We start from the raw sequence: 22462 nt of genomic DNA on the forward strand, positions 1-22462 counted from the left end.
TTATATGCAGAGATCTATGAAAAAAGTTAATAGAACAGAATGTTCTTAAAGCCCAAATAAATGAGTAGGCAATACAAGTGTTGCTCAAGTTAAACAACCAGAAAAGTGAAGGGTAATCATTACAGGATAAGAGTGGTCACTCTCAAAAAAATGTTATGAACTCTTGTTCTATTTCTATACCTGAGCTATTTCTCAAAGCCAGGACCCAATTACTGAAAGATCCTCATGAATGACAAAACTTCAACACCATGAGATATGTATAGGGTGAAGATTCACAAAAGATATCTTATGGGGTCTATGTGAACCGTGATACTTGGGGACCAGCAACAGCATCATGCCCCTCATGTTAGAACAGAGACATATGGGAAGCAGGTAATAAATGGTATCCTGGACCATATCGAGGTTACAGTGGATCCATTGGATTCACAGACTCAGCCAGTACTCATTTCTCAACTCCCTAAATGCATAGTTGGAATAAATAAATATGGCAATTGGCAAAATCCTCATATCACTTTTCTGGTTTATTCAGTAAGAGTTAACACAGTGAATATCAAATAGATGCCTATGATATTGCCCCACCCAGCCCCTGGCTGTTACGGTCCTTAAAGGAGGTGTACTGGTCCATTGTGGTTCATTTCAATATAAATCTGAGGGACCATCTCAGCTTTTGAGCTCCCCATAGGAATGGCTGAATTCTCTGTTGCAAGTGCATTGCAATCTAATTTCTCCTTCTGTCAATATTGCTTTCTTTACTCACTCACATGGATTGTTCCAAAAAACACTTTCTGGTAAACTCCCTGCATGATTTTTCATATTAAAGTCAGACTTTAGAAAACTTGATCTAAAATAATTACTTTTTCAGCTAGGTCTTCCCTGGACAAGTTATATAAAATTCTAATCTCTCATCCTCATCACAATTTTCATACTCCTTATTTCATTCTGGGTTTGTTTTGTTTTAGATTTTATTTTATTTGGAGGGGGGAGAGCACAGAGGGAGAAGCAGACTCCCCACTGAGCAGGGAGCCTGACGTAGGTCTCCATGCCAGGACCCTGAGATCATGACCTGAGCCAAAGGCAGACGCTTAATTGACTGAGCCACCCAGGTGCACCCCCCCTTTTTTTTTTCATTTTGTTTTCTTTAACACTTGTCACCATCTATAATTCTACATACTTTAAATATTTATCATGTTTATTGTCTGTGTGAGCCCCCATACGTACTCACCCTCTAGAATTTAAGCTATATAAGAGGTGTTATTTAATTTGTTTACTGCTGAATCTGCCATGCCTGGTACATAACAGTTGTTAAATATATCAATTGTCAAATAAATTCCTGCAATTCTAGAGGTAATATTTCATACTTGCAATCACGTGGAAAGGAGAAGCATGTATTTCCAAGACAGAGCAAAGAGGTGTCAAATACCATATTTCCATCAATTACTTACTATTCACCAACTATTTCAATAAGGAAGATTTCCCCCTTTGTACTCTTAGTTTGGAGCTTGCAAACGGAAGAGAAGCAGAAGGCACGCTCACTGCAAAGTATTCTGCCTCATTAATGAGGACGAACAAACTAACCCGTGATAGAGTCCTCTTAGGAATTTGGAAAGTAAAGGATCACCCAATGGGTGGTAGCAGTTGTGAGGCATAATGGAGAATATACATATTAGGTTCTTAAAGAATGGATACTACGGAAAAAGTTAGCTATGGGAAGGCGAGATATTCCTACTGAGGAAAGAAAGCATGTGTGAAAGTTAAGTTGGGACATCTAGTTAGGAAAAAGATAAAAGCCTGGCTATAATAGAGAATGTGTTATGAGAAGTAATGGGAAATATATTGGGATAGTTGGATAGTGCTAACTGGATTCTGAGTATATGGTGGCAGGAAACAGTCACAGTGAAGGAGTTCTTTGATTTTTTTCAACAAGAAAAGTATAATCATGAAACTTGGGTTTGAGGGAATTTAACCTGGCACAATTAGACAGGTTACAGTGGAACAGAGCAGAGACTAGAATTTGCAAACCTAAGTAAGAGGTGGTTGCAATTACCAGAACTGAAGTGACTGAAGAGTAAGAGTTAGGGGGTAAGTGGTAGAAATATTGCATTAAAAAGACATAGTAAAAACATCTAAAATAAGATCAGAATCTGGGCCAGGAAGTGGTCCCTTGGAGATAATTATGATTCTCACCTTTGTCGATTAAGCTTATAGCATTTTTTAATCTCAAATAATCATTATATATAAGCATATTCTAGTCTAAAAAGAACATGTAGAATAAGTAAATGTAGAAATCCATTCCAATGAATAAAAACACATATTTGTATTACCTCTTAAGACGTAAGAGCTGCTTAATGCTGGTATTGTAAATTTATTGCACCACATGAATGTACTAACTTGAAACAGCAAGTTTTGCCTTATTCCCTCAAGATCAAAAGATTGCTCTCAGGAAGTCCCCAAAGATGTGAACTCTCTGGAGGAAATACCATGCACATAGCTCCCAGAAGTGCACATTTGAGTACCATTAGCAAAGGAGGGATGGTTTGCCTCAAATTTCATGGGAATATATAAGGATAAAGGTCATTGCTAAGGCAGCCAGACAATCCACCCAGGGACCCAGTGTCTGAAGTCAACAGTTCCTATAATACGTGGAAACAAAATAAAGAGTAATACAGATGGTAGCCTGCATTTACAATTTCCAGAAGGAGCTGAGCCACTGAAGCCACTTATGAAAATCAGCCACATATCACATCCTTGGAAGAAATCCAGCTTGAAGCCCAGGTAATACTGGCAAAAGAGACACCTACAAAAACATGGTTTGAAATCTCATTATGAAAAGCAGGTGGGGAATAATTGCATGTCCTCTCAAGCTAGATGTGGAATTATAAATGTAAAATAGTGATTACTCAAACTTTTTTAAAGGCTAATGTCCCCTTCTGAAGATTACACTGAGACCCTGACCAAAAATATCAAGAGGAAAAATTATTCATTCAAAAGCTTGTGGTATTTCAGTGACCTTTAGAGCTGAGGACTCTCTCTGTACTTTACCTCAAGCCAATTTTCTTTTGCACAGCCTGGTACCAAAAGAAGATATTCTCAGGCAGGCTGATGCTGTGGAAAAAAAAAAACAATTAAAAAGCAACAAGGTTCTACTAAGGACTCTGAGAAACAAACTGAGGGTTCTAGAGGGGAGGGGGGTAGGGGGATAGGTTAGCCTGGCGATGGGTTATTAAAGAGGGCACGTATTGAATGGAGCACTGGGTGTTATACGCAAACAATGAATCATGGAACACTACATCAAAAACTAATGATGTAATGTGTGGTGATTAACATAACATAAAAAAAAAAAAAAACCAAGGCTCTTAGAAGTCATTCTAAATGATTATTCTAAAAGACCATGACATTCCAGTACAATGTCTCCTGCTTTCGAGGTGTGTGTACACAGAGCGATCTATCCCTTCAGCTGGCTAATACATAGAACTCTAACATTATAGTGTCTTAGATAACTTTATGTTTGTTTTCAAGAACAAAGTTTATGGCTGCACTTTTCCCTGAATAAAAAGCTTCTAATTTAGTTACCTTTCTCACTGTCAACTTTTATCAATTTTCTCTCACTATGAAATGAGGTTTAACCATAGAAAGGGATTATGCTAATGTTATTCTTAAGGCTGAGGAAAAAAAAGGTAAATGTTGGGCTAACAGTGGTAATTGTATATATTGACATTATTTCAGACCAAAATTGGGCTTTTTCATTGATTTTTGGAGACACTCTAAAATTTCTAGGTTGTTGAGATAGACCCACTATGACAATGAACCTTGGAAAGGAGCCCTAACCATACTGTCACCTCAGCAGAGCATAAGAAATAAAGAGGACTCCAGGCCTCAATTTATTAGCAAGAAATAATTTTTGAACATTTCCTATGGAAAACACTGCCAAATACTGTGGACCACATCCAAGCTAGGAAGATATTGTCCCCACTCTAGTGGAGTTTATTATTTTACTTTCATCATTTTCTTAGGCCCGGAAAACTATAATGCTAAATGAAGCCACAGGACTAATAGCTGTATTAACAACCCCAGCTCATTAGTAAGGCTGTGGCCCAGGTACCCAGGGGAGAGAGCTGTAAAAGGAACCTTTCTCTTCTCCCTGGCCCTCCCCAGCCTGCCTCCCCTAAATATAGAAACATCTTGAATTTTATATCAAGCTTATTTGAATCACTGATGGAAAAAAATCATATAATCATCTCCAAGTTGATGACTGAACCTTCTGGGTTACACAGAAAAGTAGAAGTTTATAACTTTATACAGTGCAGAAAATTGCATACAGTCCTGAAGGAGTTGGTCAGTTTAAGTTAATAACCTACTTAGGAAGGCGGAGTAAAATGCACACCTTTTCAAAGCCCAGGTATGTACCCACCAAAAAGCTGTGGGGTATATTTACTTAAATGCAAATTATATGAAGTGTCTCAGTTCATAATTGTTATGAAACATACATGAATCTTGTATAGTCAATGTACTAGGTATATTTGATTTTGATATAAAAACAATAGGCGAAAACAAATTTATTTTAATGTTTGCTATTTTGCAATGCTGTCATAGTAAACTCTGTGTTCAGGGATGGGTATAAATAAACTAAGCAGTGCAAATCTTATTCCTTTGGGGCAGGCCTTTTGCATTGTAAAAACAGTACCACACGATTTGCACAAAGCCTTGCGTACCTACCTTTCCACATCTTTATGCTATCATAACATGGCTTTGGAGAGGTGAAATCCAGGAGTTTTGACTATGCTTATATATCTACAGCCTAATATTATATGTGAAAAAGTAAACAAATCAGGAATATGTATTTAATTTGGAAGCCTAAATTTCTTTGTTTTATGAATATGCAAAACCCCACCTGTTCTAACTTTGCACAAGATTTAAAAGAAGGACAACACTGACATGTTGATGGACTGACTGTGTTCTATCATTTCCTGGTTAGGGCACATTCACAAATCCCAACATATTCACTGAAAGATTTGCCTGCTGCCACAGGTAGCCAACCCTGTTTATAAAATTATATATATTCTATATGTATAATATATATTATATAGTAATTATATAATTATATATTATATTATATATAGTAATTATATAATTGAGATATATATCTCAGTATTATATATAAAGTATTAGTATTATATATAAAGTATTATATAGTATATATATACTATATATAAGAAAGTATTATATAGTATATATATACTATATATGTAAGTATATATAAAGTATTATATATAATACTTTATATATATATCAGTTATATATATAATTATATATATCTCAATTATATTATTATATACAAGATATAAATATATCTCAACTACCTAACAAGTACTTTTCTATGCCTCATATAAACAAAAAGTTGTACAACATAATCTTTGTCCCCAACCTTGGAGGTCTTCAAGTGCATGATATCTATTGGGATAGTTGAAAGGCAAGGAACATATTTAGACATATTTACTGTTCTTACTTTTCAGGGAGAACCAAATTACCTACCATTTCAAAGAACATTGTTTTTTATTTCCTTGGTACCAAATCAATAAAAGTCCTTCCAGCACAACAGCTGTTGCTTAATGGCCCCAAAGAGTGAATGCACTGCCTAAATTGAACACAGTTCAGTGTCTACACCAAGTGGGCCCTCAAGTAATGTTGATGGATTGGCTTTCTCACAAGCAGTAAAAGCTCAATTTTTAGAGATGGCTCCTGTAAGACTAAAATCAGTAATTCCAAAGCAGTGTGTGTGTTGAATTCTAGGTTTGTGGCAATACAACAATGTGTATAAATATAAAAACTGCATTTATTTGTTTCCATTTAAAAAAAAATGTTTTCTAGTTAATACTAAGAGATTCCCAATAATTTTGAGTGATAATCTGAATATACAAGACTAGAAATTTGGATGATTCAATATAAATATTCTGATAGTGATACTGGAATGATTATGAAGAATCTGAAGACTCAAATATCTGAAGATACAAGCTTGTTGATTAGTAATAACTTTAAATCACAGTAATAAAGAGCATGTTCCAATTGAACTGTTCATTGCAGATTATCTTTAGTGTATAGATTTGGACCACATTCTTCATTATTATGCACTATTCTTTAAACACGATGGGCAAGTTGTTGAAGATATGCCATGAGTGGTCATTTAATTTGAAAGCATAATGAATTTCCCCTTTTGCTTCCAGCCATACAACCATGGGGTTTTGTGGCTTTACCCTTTGATCAGGTGACAGCTCAGAAAGCATCTCCTTAGTCAAAGCAGAATCTCAGAGAGTAAGGGAGTGGGCTGTTAGGAAGCTCAGGAGAGCAGTGCTTCCGCATCCTATGTCCAAGGCAGAGCTGTGCTCGACGTTTGGAAAAGTTTGGGCAAATAAACTAACACGTATCTAACACCACAAGATGGGGAGCAGAATTAGTTCAGAGAGCAAGGAGTCAGCCAAAAGATCCAAAGAACTGGAGAAAAAGCTTCAGGAAGACGCTGAGCGAGATGCAAGAACTGTAAAGTTGCTGTTATTAGGTAATATTTTTTTTCCCTTTTGCTTTCAAAACCCCCACTTTTTTTTCAATTATGATGTATTTCCTTTTCTCAAATTTTAATTTCAGGTATATTACCATATGGGGGATGTATAATGAATATGTGCTTGGAAACTTAAAAAGATTTTATATGCCCTCTATAAATGTTTACTTTGCTTGTTTAATATTTTATTTTTTTGCTTAAGCAGAGAGACAAATATTTATGAGATGATTCAATTCCTCTTTGTTAATAATACAATTTACTATTATTAAAATAAAACTCATATCCATTTATTATTTTATCTCACCCTAATCATTTTCTGAATGTCAGTTATTTAGTACTGAAAACAATCCTTTAATTACAAGTTATAAAGAGTTACATTATTTTGTTTGAACAGAAACATGTTGAGTTGTTTGATATCAAATTTAATATGTTATTTAATTACTTGTGCTGTGAAAACCAATTAGTCTCAAGTTATTTAGAGAGTAATGAATGATAAGGTACTTTATATTAATAACACTGCTCAGGCTTCTGAATATTGCCTGTGATACTGTTTTACACTTGTAAAATACTCCAGTTAAAGTCTTTTAGGATATTTATATATTGATTCAGGTCAGGAATTATGTTCCTTCTATCTTTTTATCCTTTTAAAACTCAGCACAATGTTTTACCACAACTCTAAATTCAACAAATGTTTAATGAGTTGAAGGAAATCTGTATGCTGCACATTTTTCTAAACATAAAAAATCTAACATATAGTGGTCACAGCAAGAAAAAATGTTTTTGAAATAAAAATCAAGACCTATATAAAGAGACCAAAACAAGAACTTTAATCAGTTGTGTGTTCCTCCTGCTTAGTTACACACAAAAGGACTTCATTTTATTTCAGAATTGTGTATCGTTCACATGAAATACCCTCATTTTTCTAAGTGCCCCCTTTCCTGTGTCTAGTTTGCTCCCAGTGGCAAGAGTGTCTCAGAAACCAACTGTGGGATTCCCAGCACCTGCTCCTCAAAGAAAAGAAAACATTCTCTCCCTTTCTGCACAAGTTCTGTGGCTCACACTTGCCCACAGCACTCACAAGTAACCACCTAAGGATGGGAACTTAGAAAGATGTTGGGGCCAGCTCTTATGAAAGCACCGAATATATTTTCCCTCACACTCCAGAGCATTCCCTGAGGCTTTGATCAAGAGTAAAAGTAATGTGGACATAGAAAAAGCAAATAAAAGAAGAGAGGGAAAGCCAAGCACTTCTACAAATGCATTCGGTGTCCCTCTCTTGTACTAAGAACAGTGATAGAAGAGTAATGATAAAATATATTTAAAAATCCCTATGTTGAGGGGCGCCTGGGTGGCTCAGTTGTTAAGCATCTGCCTTCGGCTCAGGTCAGGATCCCAGGGTCCTGGGATCGAGCCCCGCATGGGGCTCCCTGCTTGGCGGGAAGCCTGCCTCTCCCTCTCCCACTCCCCCTGCTTGTGTTCCCTCTCTCTCTGTCAAATAAATAAAATCTTTTTAAGAAAATCCCTATGTTTGAATAAAATTTCCAAAAGACTAGACCTATTCTCAATACACCAGTTATTTTTAGATTAAAGCGGTTGAGTTAGATCAAGAAAAGAGGGTAACTTTTAATACCAGAGATAAAAAAGAATCATTAGGAGCACTATTTTATCTTTTACTTTCCCCAGTCACAGTTTCATAAATTCAGTTCCAAAGTTACCAGACAATACGCTTGGATTTATTTGGTTCCGACAATATGTGCACCGAACTTCTTATTTACACAAGTGAATCAAATTCTCAAGTCTTCCTCTTTCAGTTTAGTCCAAATATTTGTCTTAAGTTTTCCCTTCTGGACTCTTGAGTTCTATGTATGATCGTTCAATTGTCAAGTTCAAAACAACAAAGCCTTGTAAAAACTCTGCTTCAATCCTCATTTTTTCCTTGAACTCAAATTCTCTAAACAGTCATTTTTTATATGCAATATGGCCTCATTAAGACATACAAGCATTCAGTGGAACTAACCTAAACCTTGCCATCCTCCTACGCTCAAATCCCCTTACAAATGAAATTTAACCTCTCCCATCATTGAAACAATGATTCCTATTCATGAGAGCAGTCTAAACAACAGTTTTTATATGTATCAATGTGTGTGTGTCATGCGGGACCGACAAGTTAAGGCTTGGTAGTGATCAGATCCTGATTCTAACTCAATTTTTTAAAAGATTCACATTGAAAAATATTTTTGACATAAGTCATGCTTTATGCTGATCCTCTTATCTAATAAATTCTAGATGCTTAAACACATAACACAACTTACCAAATTTAACATGTGCTGTAAAGCAGATGTACCATTTGGTATTATTACAGGACACAAGACTTCACTGAAGTTAAAGAGCTATCTAATGACTATTTTACAAATAAAGAATCACCTTGCAGACAGGTTCCCTCTTTATTATGCCTTTCAGACATTTAGTAATATTACAGAAGAGATGCCACATCTCTTTCCTTCGCAAAAAGCAGGCATCTAGGAAACACTGGAGATGACTCAGACATCCCGGCCACATGTGAAAATTGCTATCAGGACAATAATGTCATATGCTTTAAAAAGAGGGGGAAAAAAGCCTGTAAAGATGCCCCAGAAAGAGTACATTTTAATAAGAAGAACAAATTCTAATGAATAACATGTTCTCTTTTGGAGAATTCCTAAGTTAGTTATTTTTTAAAGACTTAATTTATAGATGTCTGATTAAACTTTATTTCTATTCAAAAGAAATACCTGTCATTAAATTGCAGAATCAGTGTGGATCATTTCCATTCTTTCCATGTCCCTTCTCTTTATATTTTACATTAATTTCTTTTGTACTTCTGTAAGTTCAGAGCTTAATGGGAAATATAAGGAAAACTTAGCTTTGTTTTCTCTTCATATTTGAAACACAGTCATATTTATTCTACAATTTTCAGTTATGATATTATAATTAGCTTTTAGCCAGTGATTTCCAGCACTATCCTGGACTGTTCATCATTCATTTTCTTTTAGCTCCAAACCTTTATATTCTTTATTTTTCTATGTGCTGTATTATAAATGTCACATAACTTTTTAATGGTGCTATTTGAGCTTTATTGTCTTAAAATAGTATTGCAATCATCTGACTCTTAGAAACATGAACCTGAACATCCAAATACAAAAGAATATCTACTTTAAATGTGTTCATATTTACTTAGGTAATCAACATTTTCAAATTTTTCAAATGGCCCCACTTATTCAACAAACGGATATTTTGGAAAGTGTATCATTTTTCCAGTATGACAGTAGGAGAATTATAATAATTCTGACACTGTCTAAAAGCTTATTTCAAAATAATTGGTAAAACAAAATCTGCACAGCAGAATTGACTAAATAGGCTTATCTACCTGGCAGAGTGGAGAGAATATAATTCAAAACAAATGAGTACAATGTGTTTTTAAGCCATGTGAGATTAAAAAAAAATTGATTTAATGCTTTCATTATGTTATGCCTTTTTCACATCTCTGAGGTCCTCAGGCCAGCCACACAACCTCAGAGAAATGGTGGGTGTCAAAGTATTTTATAAACTGTAAAAATCCAGACAAATGTGATTTTTGTTGTGTAACAGATTTGCAAAACTGAAATAAATTGAATGTCAATGTATACAATTTTTCTTCCTTTTGTTTTCCTGTTATGTATACCTAAGGGAAAAGAAGACAGAAATTCAGGTTAAATCAAAGTTCTTACTTTTATTCTTTTCTTTTTAAAGTAGGTCTACTTGGAGAGTTTTCAAATTTTCTCCAAAATGCAATGAACCATTTGCACCATAACAATTTGAAAGTTCCAAAAGCAAAGCCAAATATTTATGATGTTGTATTTATTTACCAAGAATGACAGATGGCGGTATCAAACAGCTCTAGATAATGTCCCCTTTTCCAACAGGCAAAAAGCACTTAGACAAATGTTTTGCATATATTTGGTTGTTTGTTTTAAGTTAATCTATCTTAAATAAGCAGCACATCTTATACATAGACTCAAGTCTCTCACATAAAAGATGCAAACCATTTATTAAGGCATTCCATATTTAGCCAAATGACAGTATTTGCTAATGAGATTAAGTACTCTGGAAAAGACTGGTTAACTCTAACTTAACAGAACCTCTCTAGTAATATCACAGAATTTTTTGCATTCACTTTTTTTCATTCAAACTCTGAATTACTGATTCAAGAGCAAGTGATACTACCTTTAAAAACATTTACATAAGCACCATGAGCAGCTAACAAAAAGTTATTTACGCCTCCAAACTGTTAGAGAGATAGGAGGGTAGTGAACTTTTGAGAGCATAATAACTCCATGATAGATTTCACATAAAATATACCTCCAGTTAAGATTTTAGACTCAAACTCAGAATCCATCTGCTTATCTAAGTTTTCTCCAAGTATTGATGTGTAAATACATCAGTGGAGCCTTGAACCTATAGAAGTAGGATTGATTCAATGTGAAACTGAGGATGAGACCCACCAAGATGTGGAAAAACACCCATTCTGTTCATTAGATCCTGATGCTTTAAAGCAGATTTCACCGCTTTCATTCCTGCCTCAGTATTTCGTATTCAAATAGAATAAATGTGCTACTTAGAATTGTTCCTTTTTTAAGATATCTGAAAGTTTCAATCTCTGACCAGCATTTTATATTCTCTCATTCTTTTCGACTTTTGCTGAGTTAGTTCTTCGATTTCATATACTTTCCTGACCCCTTCAATCAGAATCAGCCATTTTAGCTTCATTCCTCTGACAGTTCTGAAATATCCTGTCCCTTTAATCTTTTGCCTTGAGATTCATACCCTCAACCCTAGCTAATTCCTCAAAATTCTCCATTCACCATTGTTCTAATACACTGAAGCCAACCAATTTCCACCAAAGTGATGCTATTCAACATCTTTTCAGCCCTTAGGGATGACCTAACCCTGACCCCCATGCATACTCCTAATTTCCTTCATTCCCAGGTGTTGTAGAATAAAATGGTATCATTTTCTGTTTCCTGGCTGACAAATTTCTGTTTTTAACTTTAGCTGGGCCGATAATTATTTTACTTAGTCCTAGTTTTCTCCTAAAGTCATCCAAAGGGAAGCTGTTTCTGTATTCCCGATACCACTTTCATCTAAAACTCCTCCTCCCCTCGCCTCACCCTAGATGAACATCCGTGAACCAGATAGTGATCAATCATCATCTCCAAATCTCACTGAACTATTCCATTTTCAGTTTAAAGCTAATTTCATCCTCTGTGTTATAAATTTTATCCTCTTCCATATCTTAAGAATTTTGCTTTTTGAATTATTTTTTCTTTTCCTTTTTTTTAAAGCAATAGAAGTTTATTAAGTGAATTTTCAGAATTCTCTACTGGCTCCTTCCTCTTGGCATATAGAGATATTTCTCTCCATTAGCCTAAAAAACATTCTTTGACTCCATAATCTCCTTGAATTGACCTTACACAGGTATCTTTTTAAACATGTTTTTGCATTGAAATACTTCTCATAGTGTTTGCTCACTGCTTGTTTTCTTACCCTCTACATTCTCTTCAGTAAATTACAATCTACCTGTGTATCTTCCTCTCTACTAAAATGTTATCTCTCATAGAGCCCTGATAACCCCCAATTCACAAAACTCAGACCTCGGTAATTTTGCATCTCTCTTCTTTCTTCATCCTGTAAGACTGCAATACCCTCTAGTGTTTTATATCCTCTCACTGCTCCCTTTATTGAAACTTGTTTCTTCTCCACATTCTTAAGTGGTTTCACCTATCAAAGTTTGTCCTTGGATCTTATGTTTTGCAATCTGTCCTCTTGGGGACCTCACATCAGAACTTAATGATCTCTTCTGGAAGAAGGACACTAATATCCTTCCTTTGCCCATGTTTTGATCCATATTTGCAAATTTCTGTTATTTATCAGCGAACTGACTGCAACTTAGGAGATCTCAAAATTATTTTTCAGGTTTATCTTGCTGCCTATTTATCCTTAAACTTTGTATTTTATGAGGCTCCCCATTATATTCTTTCTCCTTATATCAATTCTGTACTTCAATCTTCTTTAACTCCTTTGTGATCATTCTTTGTCCATTGCCCGAGGGCAACCTTGTGGCAAAGTTGAGTTTTATCTCTATCTCTGATAGAATGGATCTCATATTTCTCCACTGCTTGCTATTGTTTTCAATCTACAAAAACACCCCTATGAAATAGATATTATTTTCATTATACAGATAAGAATCTTAAGAAATTAAGAAGATAATTCAGTTTCTAAGATCACGAATTAGCTTACAAGAAAACAAAGCCTCTTATTTTTATCCGTGACAGTTTTAAATTTTTATCTGCATTCTAAGGTCTATGAAAACAAACATGTCAGGCTTTGTTCTTCATTGAATTCCTATGGCTTAGCACAGGAATGCATGCATGCATGATGTATGTATGGAAGAATGACAGAATCGGAAATATTTCTGTAAGCTGTTCATAGTGTCTAAAGCATACACATACATTTGATATGTGGAAACAGAGCTTTAAAAAAGCCGTATGTCTTCCCATAAAGAGCTTGTTTAATTCAATTGGAAGATATTGATAGGTTTTCAGAATGTAAGTGAGAATGATAATATTTGGATTTTTTTGGGGGGGGGTCAAAAACCATCCTGGCTATGAGACAAAGATTTTATAAGAATGATTGAGGTAGGTGGGCCATCTAGGAAACTGTCACTACTATGCAAATACTTGATGAGATCGTAAGTTAAGGTGGAAATTACAAGTTTGGAAGTAAGATTTGAGGGACATCCAGAGACAAGGTCAACAGAACTTGGTAGCTGACTGCATATGGTTTTGTTTTTTTTTAAAGATTTTATTTATATATTTGACAGAGAGAGATAGTGAGAGAGACAGAGATCACAAGTGGGGGAGAGGCACCAGAGGGAGAGGGAGAAGCAGGCTCCCCACTGAGCAAGGAGCCCGATGCGGGGCTCGATCCCAGGACTCTGGAATCATGACCTGAGCTGAAGGCAGCGGTTTAACCAACTGAGCCCCCCAGGCGCCCCTGCATATGGGTTTTAAGTGAAAGGAATGATTAAAGGTGAAATTGAATATGGTGATCATTTTATTCATTGGTATGTGAAAGGCAAGACAAAGTTTAAGTTGGGGAAGATATGAAAGGAGAAATGATTTAGGACATTCAAATGGGTGATGTTTATAGCACAATCAAGTGGAATACCTATTAAATAGATGAATATATGGGTCTGGAAATTAGGAGGGACAACTCCAGTGAGCACTAGAGATTTGATATATTCAATCCTCTGTTTTCCTTTGCCCAATTATCAAATGTGGATAAAATAACCATGTAATTAACCAAGGCCTTTTTTTTTGAAACTTTATTATTTAAAAAAAAAGGTGTTTAAATGCCTGTTCCACAATTAATGAACATTTAGACAAATCTATCTATCATCTATATTTCTAATTAAAATAGGCCTCTTTGGGGAAAACCACATAATTTTGTATTTTAGTTTCTTCCCTTTTCAGCCTAAAACATATAGTAATAAGAAAGAGGACATATTTTTAAAATACTTTTTTTTTTTTAAGATTTTATTTATTTGACAGAGAGACACAGCGAGAGAGGGAACACAAGCAGGGGGAGTGGGAGAGGGAGAAGCAGGCTTCCCGTGGAGCAGGGAGCCCGATGCGGGGCTCAATCCCAGGACCCTGGGATCACGACCTGAGCCAAAGGCAGACGCTCAACGACTGAGCCACGCAGGCGCCCCTAAAATACTTCTTAAAATCCAAAAAGGCTCATATCATCTTTTAAATATTATATTTTTAAAACAAGTATAAAATTGGAAGTACTTAAATAAAATTTCATTAGAAAAGATAGTACATAGCCACAATATTTCTCACAAATGAAACATGCTTAGTTTGCCTGATAAGGTATCTTATAGATTTGTGATGCTTATTAGTATTCTATCACAGAAATAGGTACTCAGACATACTAATAGTCATAGAAATATATCTAATACCATAAGCATATTGATGTGATGCACAAAAAAACCCATATTATTTATATCATATTTATGCTAAAATATTTATGTCGAATCTAATCAGATAAATACAGAATACTGGACATTATATAAGAAGTTATCCTAGGGGCCCCTGGGTGGCTCAATCATTAGGCATCTGCCTTTGGCTCAGGTCATGATCTCAGGGTCCTGGAAACGAGCCCCACATTGGGCTCCTGGCTTGGCGGGAAGCCTGCTTCTCCTTCTCCCACTCCCCCTGCTTGTGTTCCTGCTCTCGTGTTCTCTCTGTCAAATAAATAAATCTTTAAAATAAATAAATAAATAAATAAATAAATAAATAAATAAATAAATAAAAGAAGTTACCCTAGACCTTACAAAAATGCTAATGTCATAAAAACAAACTAAAAACAATATGAAAATGGAAATATTCTAAATTAAACAAATTTAAATGGCATAATACCAGAGGGAATATATAAACCTTGACTGGATCTTGGATCCAAGAAATATAAAAGGTATGAAAAACATTTTTTGGAACAATCAGATAAAACTGGATGTAGAAAATATAGTAGATCAAGGGCGCCTGAGTGGCTCAGTCATTAAGCGTCTGCCTTCAGCTCAGGTCATGATCCCAGGGTCCTGGAATCGAGCCCCACATCGGGCTCCCTGCTCTTCAGGAAGCCTGCTTCTCCCTCTCCCACTCCCCCTGCTTGTGTTCCCTCTCTCGCTGCGTCTCTCTCTGTCAAATAAATAAATAAAACCTTTAAAAAAAAAAAAAAGAAAATATATTAGATCACATTTTGGATTAATATAAATTTTCTCGAACATGAAACTAGTATTGTGATTTTATAGAAAAAAAATGACCTTATTCTTATGCATTCTGAAGTATTTCTGGGTAAAGTGCTGCTTTTGAAGGTTCAGCAAAACAAAGCATATTATATATATGTATATACATATATAACATTATTTCATACATATATGAAAGAAAAGAAACATGACAAAACATTAACAATTGGTAAATGATATAAAATATAGGTTTTTAGGGGAGTCCAGGGAAGATGGTAGAGTAGGAGGATGCTCAGCTCACCTTGTTCCTTGGACACACTGAGAGAACAGCTACACATATGCAACTAACTCTGACAATGACCTAAAGACTGGCCAAACAGACCTTCCACAGTTAATTGTAGAGAGGAGTCCACATCAAAAAGGGCAGGAGCGGTGCAGATGCAGTTGTGAACCAAACCCCCAGTGAGACTAACCACAAACAGGAGGGACACCACAAGTGCAGCAAAGCAAGAGGATCAAATTCCACCCACATACCCCAGGAACAGGGAACTCACGGCGGGCGGACACGTTTCCATAAGGTCTGGCTTTGAAAACCAGTGGGGCTTAAATTTGAGAGGTTTTACAATCAGTGGGGTTTAACCCCGATTACTTCAAAAATCAGTGGGCTTAACTCCAGGAGAGTCAGAAGGCAATAGGAAACTGAGTCTCTGCCCTTAAAGAGCCCCCCACCACCACCACACTGTGCAAGCAGCCCCAGCAGGGAACGGTACCGTTCCAAAATGATTCCTGTCTTGGGGAGAAGGGAAGATAACCCCCAACACCAGCACACCACAATTCCTGCATCCAAGCTTCATAGCTGCCCGCACAGGGAGCAAGCCCTGCCACTGGATATGTCTGCACCCAATACATTGCAGCTGCCTGGGCAGAAAACAAGCGCAACTCAGTGACAATAGTAGGGCACCTGCAGCCACACAGGAGACACCTCTGGATCATCTGGTTCTGGTGACCAGGGTGGGGGGGGGGGCATTGGGATACTGGGTACCACAGGACCTCTTCTACACAAGGCCACTATTTTGAAGACCAGGAGATGTAGCTGATCACCCTATTACACAGAGGCAAACACAGAATTAGACAAAATGAGACAGAGGAATAGGTCTCAAATGAAAGAATAAGACAAAATCACAGCAAAAAAAGCTAAGTGAAACAAAGATAAATATGTGTGGTAGAGAATTCAAAGTAATTGTCATAAGAATACTCACTGGACTTGAGAAGAATGGATAAACCCAGTGAGAGCTTTCACAAAGATACAAAATATAAAAAAGAATCAGTCAGAGATGAAGCATTCAATAGTGAAAATAAAAAAATACTCCACAGGGAATCAAGAGCAGACTGGAAGATGCAGAAGAACAAATCAGCAATGTAGAAGAGAGTAATGGAAAGCAAGCAAGCTGAACAGCAGAAAGAGTAAAAAATGGGAATCGGTTAAGGGAACTCAGTGACATCATCAAGAGTAATCATGTCTGGGAGAGGAAACAAATATTCAGGACCAGGAATCACAGAAAGTCCCTAACAAGATTAACCCAAGGAGGTCCATGCCAAGACACATAATAATTAAAATAGCAAAAAGTGATGATAAAGAGAGAATTTTAAAAGCAGCTAGAAAAAAAGAAAACCGTTATATACAGGACAACCCCATAAGACTCTTTGCAGATTTTTCAGCAGAAACATTGGAGACCAGAAGAGAGGGGCATAATATATTCCAAGAAAGGTAAAAACCTGCAACCAAGGATACTATGCCCATCAAGGTTATCATTTGGAATAGAAGGAGAGATACAGAGCTTCCCAGATGAACAAAGTTAGAGGAGTTCATCGCCACTAAATCAGCCTTACAAGTAATGTTAAAGGAAATTCTTTGAGTGGAAAGAAAAGGTCATAACTAGATGAAAATTATGAAAGGAAAAGATTTCACAGGTAAAAGTAAATACAGAGTAAAGGTAATGGATTTCTCACTTATAAAGCCAGTGTGAAAGGTTAAAACACAAAAGCAGTTAAAATCAATTATATCTACAAAAAATAAGTCAAGGGATATAGAAAATTAAATATATAAAATATAATTTTATATACCTAAAACATCAATGAGGGAGGGAAAATTTCATGTTTTTAGAATGTGCTTGAACTTAATGACTATTAGCTTAATACAGACTACTGTACATGTGAGATGTTATATATGAACCTAAAGGTAATCATAAATCAAAAACCTGTAACAGATACACAAAAAATAAAGAAAAAAGAATACAAGCGTAACATTTAAAGAAAGCCATCAAATCACAAGGGAAGAGGGCAAGAGAAGAAAGGAACAGAGAACTACAAAAACAACCAGAAAACAATTCACAAAATGGCAATAAGTACATACCTACGAATAATTACTTTAAATGTAAATGGACTATATGCTCTAGTCAAAAGGTGTGGGTGACCAAATGGATTAAAAAAAACAAACAAAAATCTGGGACCAGATGCCTTCAAAGGTAAATTCTACCAAGCATTAAGAGTGAATACCTATTCTTCTCAAGCTAGTCCAAAAAAAGGAAGAGGAAGGAAAACTTCCAAAGGTCTTCTATGAGACCAGCATACTCTAATACCAAAACCAGACAAAGACACCACAAAAAAAAAAAAAAAAAAAAGGAGAAAAGAAAAGAAAAGAAGAAAAAAAAAAAGAACTACCAGGCCAGTATCTCTGATGAACGTACACGCAAAAGTCCTTAAAACTGAATTCAACAATACATTAAAAGAATCATTCACCACAATCAAGTGGAATTTATTCCAGGGAATGCAAAGGTGGTTCAATATTCACAAAATCAATGTGATATATCACATTAATAAGAGAAGGGATAAAAAACACATGATCATCTGAAAAAGCTTTTGACAAAATAGAATATACATCCATGATAAGAACTTTTAACAAAGTGGGCCTACAGGAAACATACTCAATGGTGAATAACTAAAAACTTTTCCTCTAAGATCAAGAACAAGATAAAGATATTCACTTCACAACTTTTATTCAACACAGTACTGGAAGTTCTGGGCACAGCAATCAGACAAGAAAAAGAAATAAAAGGCATCCAAATTGGTAAGGAAGAAGTAAAACTCACTATTTGCAGATGACATGTCACTGTATATAGAAACCCCCAAAGATTCCACCAAAAATATTACTAGAACTGATAAATTAATTCAGTAAATTTACAGCATACAAAATTAATATACATAATCAGTTGCATTTCTATACACTAACAATGAAGTAGCAGACTTTTAAAAAGTCCCATTTACAATTGCACCAAAAAGAATAAAATACCTAGGAATAAATTTCACCAAGGAGGTGAAAGACCTATACATTGAAAACTATACAATATTGAGGAAAGAAGTTGAAGACAACACAAACCTATAGGTTCAATGCTCATGCATTGAAAGAATTAATGCCATTAAAATGCCCATACTACCCAAAGCAATCTACAGATTCAACACAATTTCTAGCAGAATACCAATAGTATTTTTCACAGAACTAGAATAAATTATCCTAAAATATTTATGAAATCACAAAAACCCTGAATAACGAAAGCAATTTTGAGAAAGAACAAAGCTGGAGGCATCAAAATCACAGATTTCATGATATACTACTGAGTTTTAGTATTCAAAATAGTATGGTACTGGCACAAAAATAGACAAATAGATCAATGTAACAGGATAGAGAGCCAAGAAATAAACACATGCCTATAAGATCAATTAATCTATGACTAAGGAGGAAAGAATATACAATGGGGAAAAGACAGCTTTTTCAATAAATGGTGTTGGGAAAAGTGGAGAGTTACATGCAAAAGAATGAAACTAGACTACAAAAATAAACTCAAAATGGATTAAAGACCTAAATGGGAGACCCAAAACATAAAACTCCTGAAAAAAAAAAATAGGCAGTAATCCCTTGGACATCACTCTTAGCAATTTATTTATGGAAATGTCTCCTCAGGCAAGGGAAACAAAAGCAAAAATAAACTACTGGGACTACAACAAAATAAGAAAACATATATATATATATATATGCACAGTAAAGGAAACCATCAACAAAAAAAGACAACCTAGTGAATGAGAGAAGATATTTGCAGATGTTATCTCTTATAAGGAGTTAATATCCAAAATGTATAAAGACCTTATATAACTCAATACCAAATCATCATCATCATCATCCAATTAAAAAATGGACAGAGAACCTGATTAGACATTTCCCCAAAGACCTACAGATGGCCAAAAGACACATTAAGAGATGTTCCATATCACTAATCATCATCAGTGATGCAAATCGAAACCATGGATGCAGGGAAATGCAAACCAAAACCATGGTGACCTATCACCTCATACCAGTCAGAAACGCTAATATCAAAAAAGACAAGAAATAACCAGTGTTGGCAAGGATGTGGAGAAGGGAACCCATATGCACTGTTGGTGGGAATGGAAGTCGGTGCAGCCACTGTGGAAGACAGCTTGCAGTTTCCTCAAAAAATTAAAAATTGAAATGTTGTATGATCTAGTAATTTCACTGCTGGATATTTACTCAAAGAAAATGAAAACGCTAATTTGAAAAGACATATGCACCCCTCTATTTACTGCAACATCATTTACAATAGGCAATATATAAAAGCAACCCAAGTGTCTACCAATTGCTAAATGGATAAATAAGATGTGGTAAATACAATGGACTCTCACTCAGCCATAAAAAAGAATGAAATCTTGCCGTCTGCAACATGAATGGACCTAGAGGTATCATGCTAAGTAAAACAAGTCAGAGAAAGATGCATACCATATGATTTCACTCCTATGTGGAATCTAAAAAGCAAAACATGTGAACAAACAAAAACCAAACAGACTCTTAAATACAGAGAAGTGGTGGTTGCCAGAGGAGTAGTGCATTGGGAAGATGGGCAAAACAGATAAAGAGGATTACAAGCTTCCAGTCATAAAATATATAAGTCACGGAGATGAAAAGTACAGCAGAGGGAATATAGTCAATACTATTGTAATAACACTGTATGGTGACAGATGATGAATATACTTATTTTGGTGAGCATTTATTATATACTCAATATATACCATTGAAGAATGTATAGAACTGTTGAATCAATATGTTGTATACCTGAAACTAATATAACACTCTATGTTAATTATACTTCAATTTAAAAAATAAAATAGAGGTTTCCAATGTACTATTTTCTCAAACTTCTGCAGGTTTTAAGATTATTAGGATAAAATGTCTGGGAAAAATAAGTGTACATTGAGATATTGTTTATTATCTGGCAAAAGAAAATGTACAAATTTATCTACAAATTCAGTATATGACTTTACAAGTAAATCCGACCAATTATCTCATGAACAAATCATTTAAAAATTACATGAAGAAAGAAATACCTCTTAATGCATTATTTGATAACCTTGACAACAAAATTTAACAGACGGTGACGGGCCTATCTCCCTCCTTAGAAACATAAATACAAAGACCAAAGCCAATATTAGCAAGCTGATTCTAACAATGCATAAAATATAAGAAAAAAAAAGTGTGTGTGTGGGCGGGGGGGGAGTTATCTCAAGATTGCATGGTTAAAATAGTATTAGAACATTAATATCATTCACTACATTGTCACATTAAAGGAGAAAAATCATTATAGTTATGTTAGAAGCTGAACCAAACACAAATAATAAACTTCTTTCATCCGTTCCTGATAAAAACTCTTATCAAACAAGCTATAAAGGCAATTCCCTTAACCAGATAAGTAGTATGTATAAAACCCTTCCGTGGTTGTCATAGTTAACTACTGTTAGCCCTGCTTACTACACCGTTAGCGTTGTTACTACAGATAGTGAACAAGGGCTAGTGATGATTCAGGCACTTGAGGCAGTTTCCTGCCCCTCACCCTTTCCTATTCAATGCTCGTACCAGGGATTTGGGTGAAGGTGGATAGGCAGCATTTCACACTCAAGTAAGATTCAGAGTTTGGCAACATATAGTGACAAACAAAATCAAAATTCTAACTGACTTGAACTACCAGAAATGACTGGTCCAAATAAACTAAATGGAATTTAACAGAAATCTTCAAGTGAGGTTTAAAAAAGATGATACATGTGTACTATGTGAAAGAATCTGTTTGCTAAGAGGTGGTGTGGAAGAAAAGTAGAAAAATCTTAAATACTCCAAACTCAATATAGGTAAAGAATGTGATAAAGATACAGAAAAAAAAAAAAAAAAAAAAAAAAAGGCAAATGAATCATGGTCCGAATTAAGTTTTCTATTTAAAAACAAGCACCAAGAGCAAGGGCAGCCTAGGTTGCATTCCTATCCTACTACATCAGAATATCAGTGATGTTGATAAATCTCCTGATATCTATGACACAATTTTCAGTACCAGTACTTCATACACTGGCTTTCACGTGGAGCGCAGTTCCGAGTGGAATGGGTCTAAATATTACGTTCCACGAGAAAGGATTAAAGGAACAGAACATATTAAACTTGAAAAGTCTCTTAGAAAAGAGAGCATGCTTCAATTAAGAGAAAATATTGAGAACTCACCATGAGTTAAAGTATGTCTTGGGTATTTCATATCTCTAATTTAACCTGTCCTGACCCTAAGAGGTAGATATTAATAGCTCCATTTTATAAAGGAGAAAACTGACTCTCTGATTAAATTTGATCAAGATCAGAAATGACTGCGAGCCCACATTTGTTTAATTCCAAAATGCTTATCACATTTTCCTACCTTCAGTCTAGACGATTTGAAGGGTTGTCATGCAGAAGAAACAGATAATTTTGTTGTTGCTCCATAAGAAAGAGGAAGAGTCCCTGCAATAAAATTAAGTTGTTCAAAAGGGCTACCCTAAAAACCTTCCATGCTGCAGTCTATAAATGCATGACAAGCAGACACTGCATACCAGAATCTATGAAAAGTACACTGCTTTCATATTAATTTAAAATGAAGGAATTTAAAATAATTTCTGTGTTGAAATCATATTGATATTGACATTACCAGTGCTTATTTTTTAAAAAAGCAACA

At 35.3% G+C, this 22462-nt stretch overlaps 1 protein-coding gene across 1 annotated transcript in view; it reads left to right on the forward strand.

The window, feature by feature from the left end:
- The first annotated feature begins 6415 nt into the window (after positions 1-6415).
- The window catches only part of GNAT3 (G protein subunit alpha transducin 3), a 53460-nt gene continuing 37413 nt past the window's right edge, over positions 6416-22462 (forward strand). Inside the window, exon 1 of the mRNA XM_032402290.1 lies at positions 6416-6550. Coding sequence (XP_032258181.1) covers positions 6433-6550 — 118 coding nt within the window. The 5' untranslated portion in view covers positions 6416-6432. The remainder of the gene's footprint in view (positions 6551-22462) is intronic.

Source organism: Phoca vitulina, unplaced genomic scaffold (genome assembly GCF_004348235.1).
Source record: "Phoca vitulina isolate PV1807 unplaced genomic scaffold, GSC_HSeal_1.0 scaffold4, whole genome shotgun sequence".
Lineage (NCBI taxonomy): Eukaryota > Metazoa > Chordata > Mammalia > Carnivora > Phocidae > Phoca > Phoca vitulina.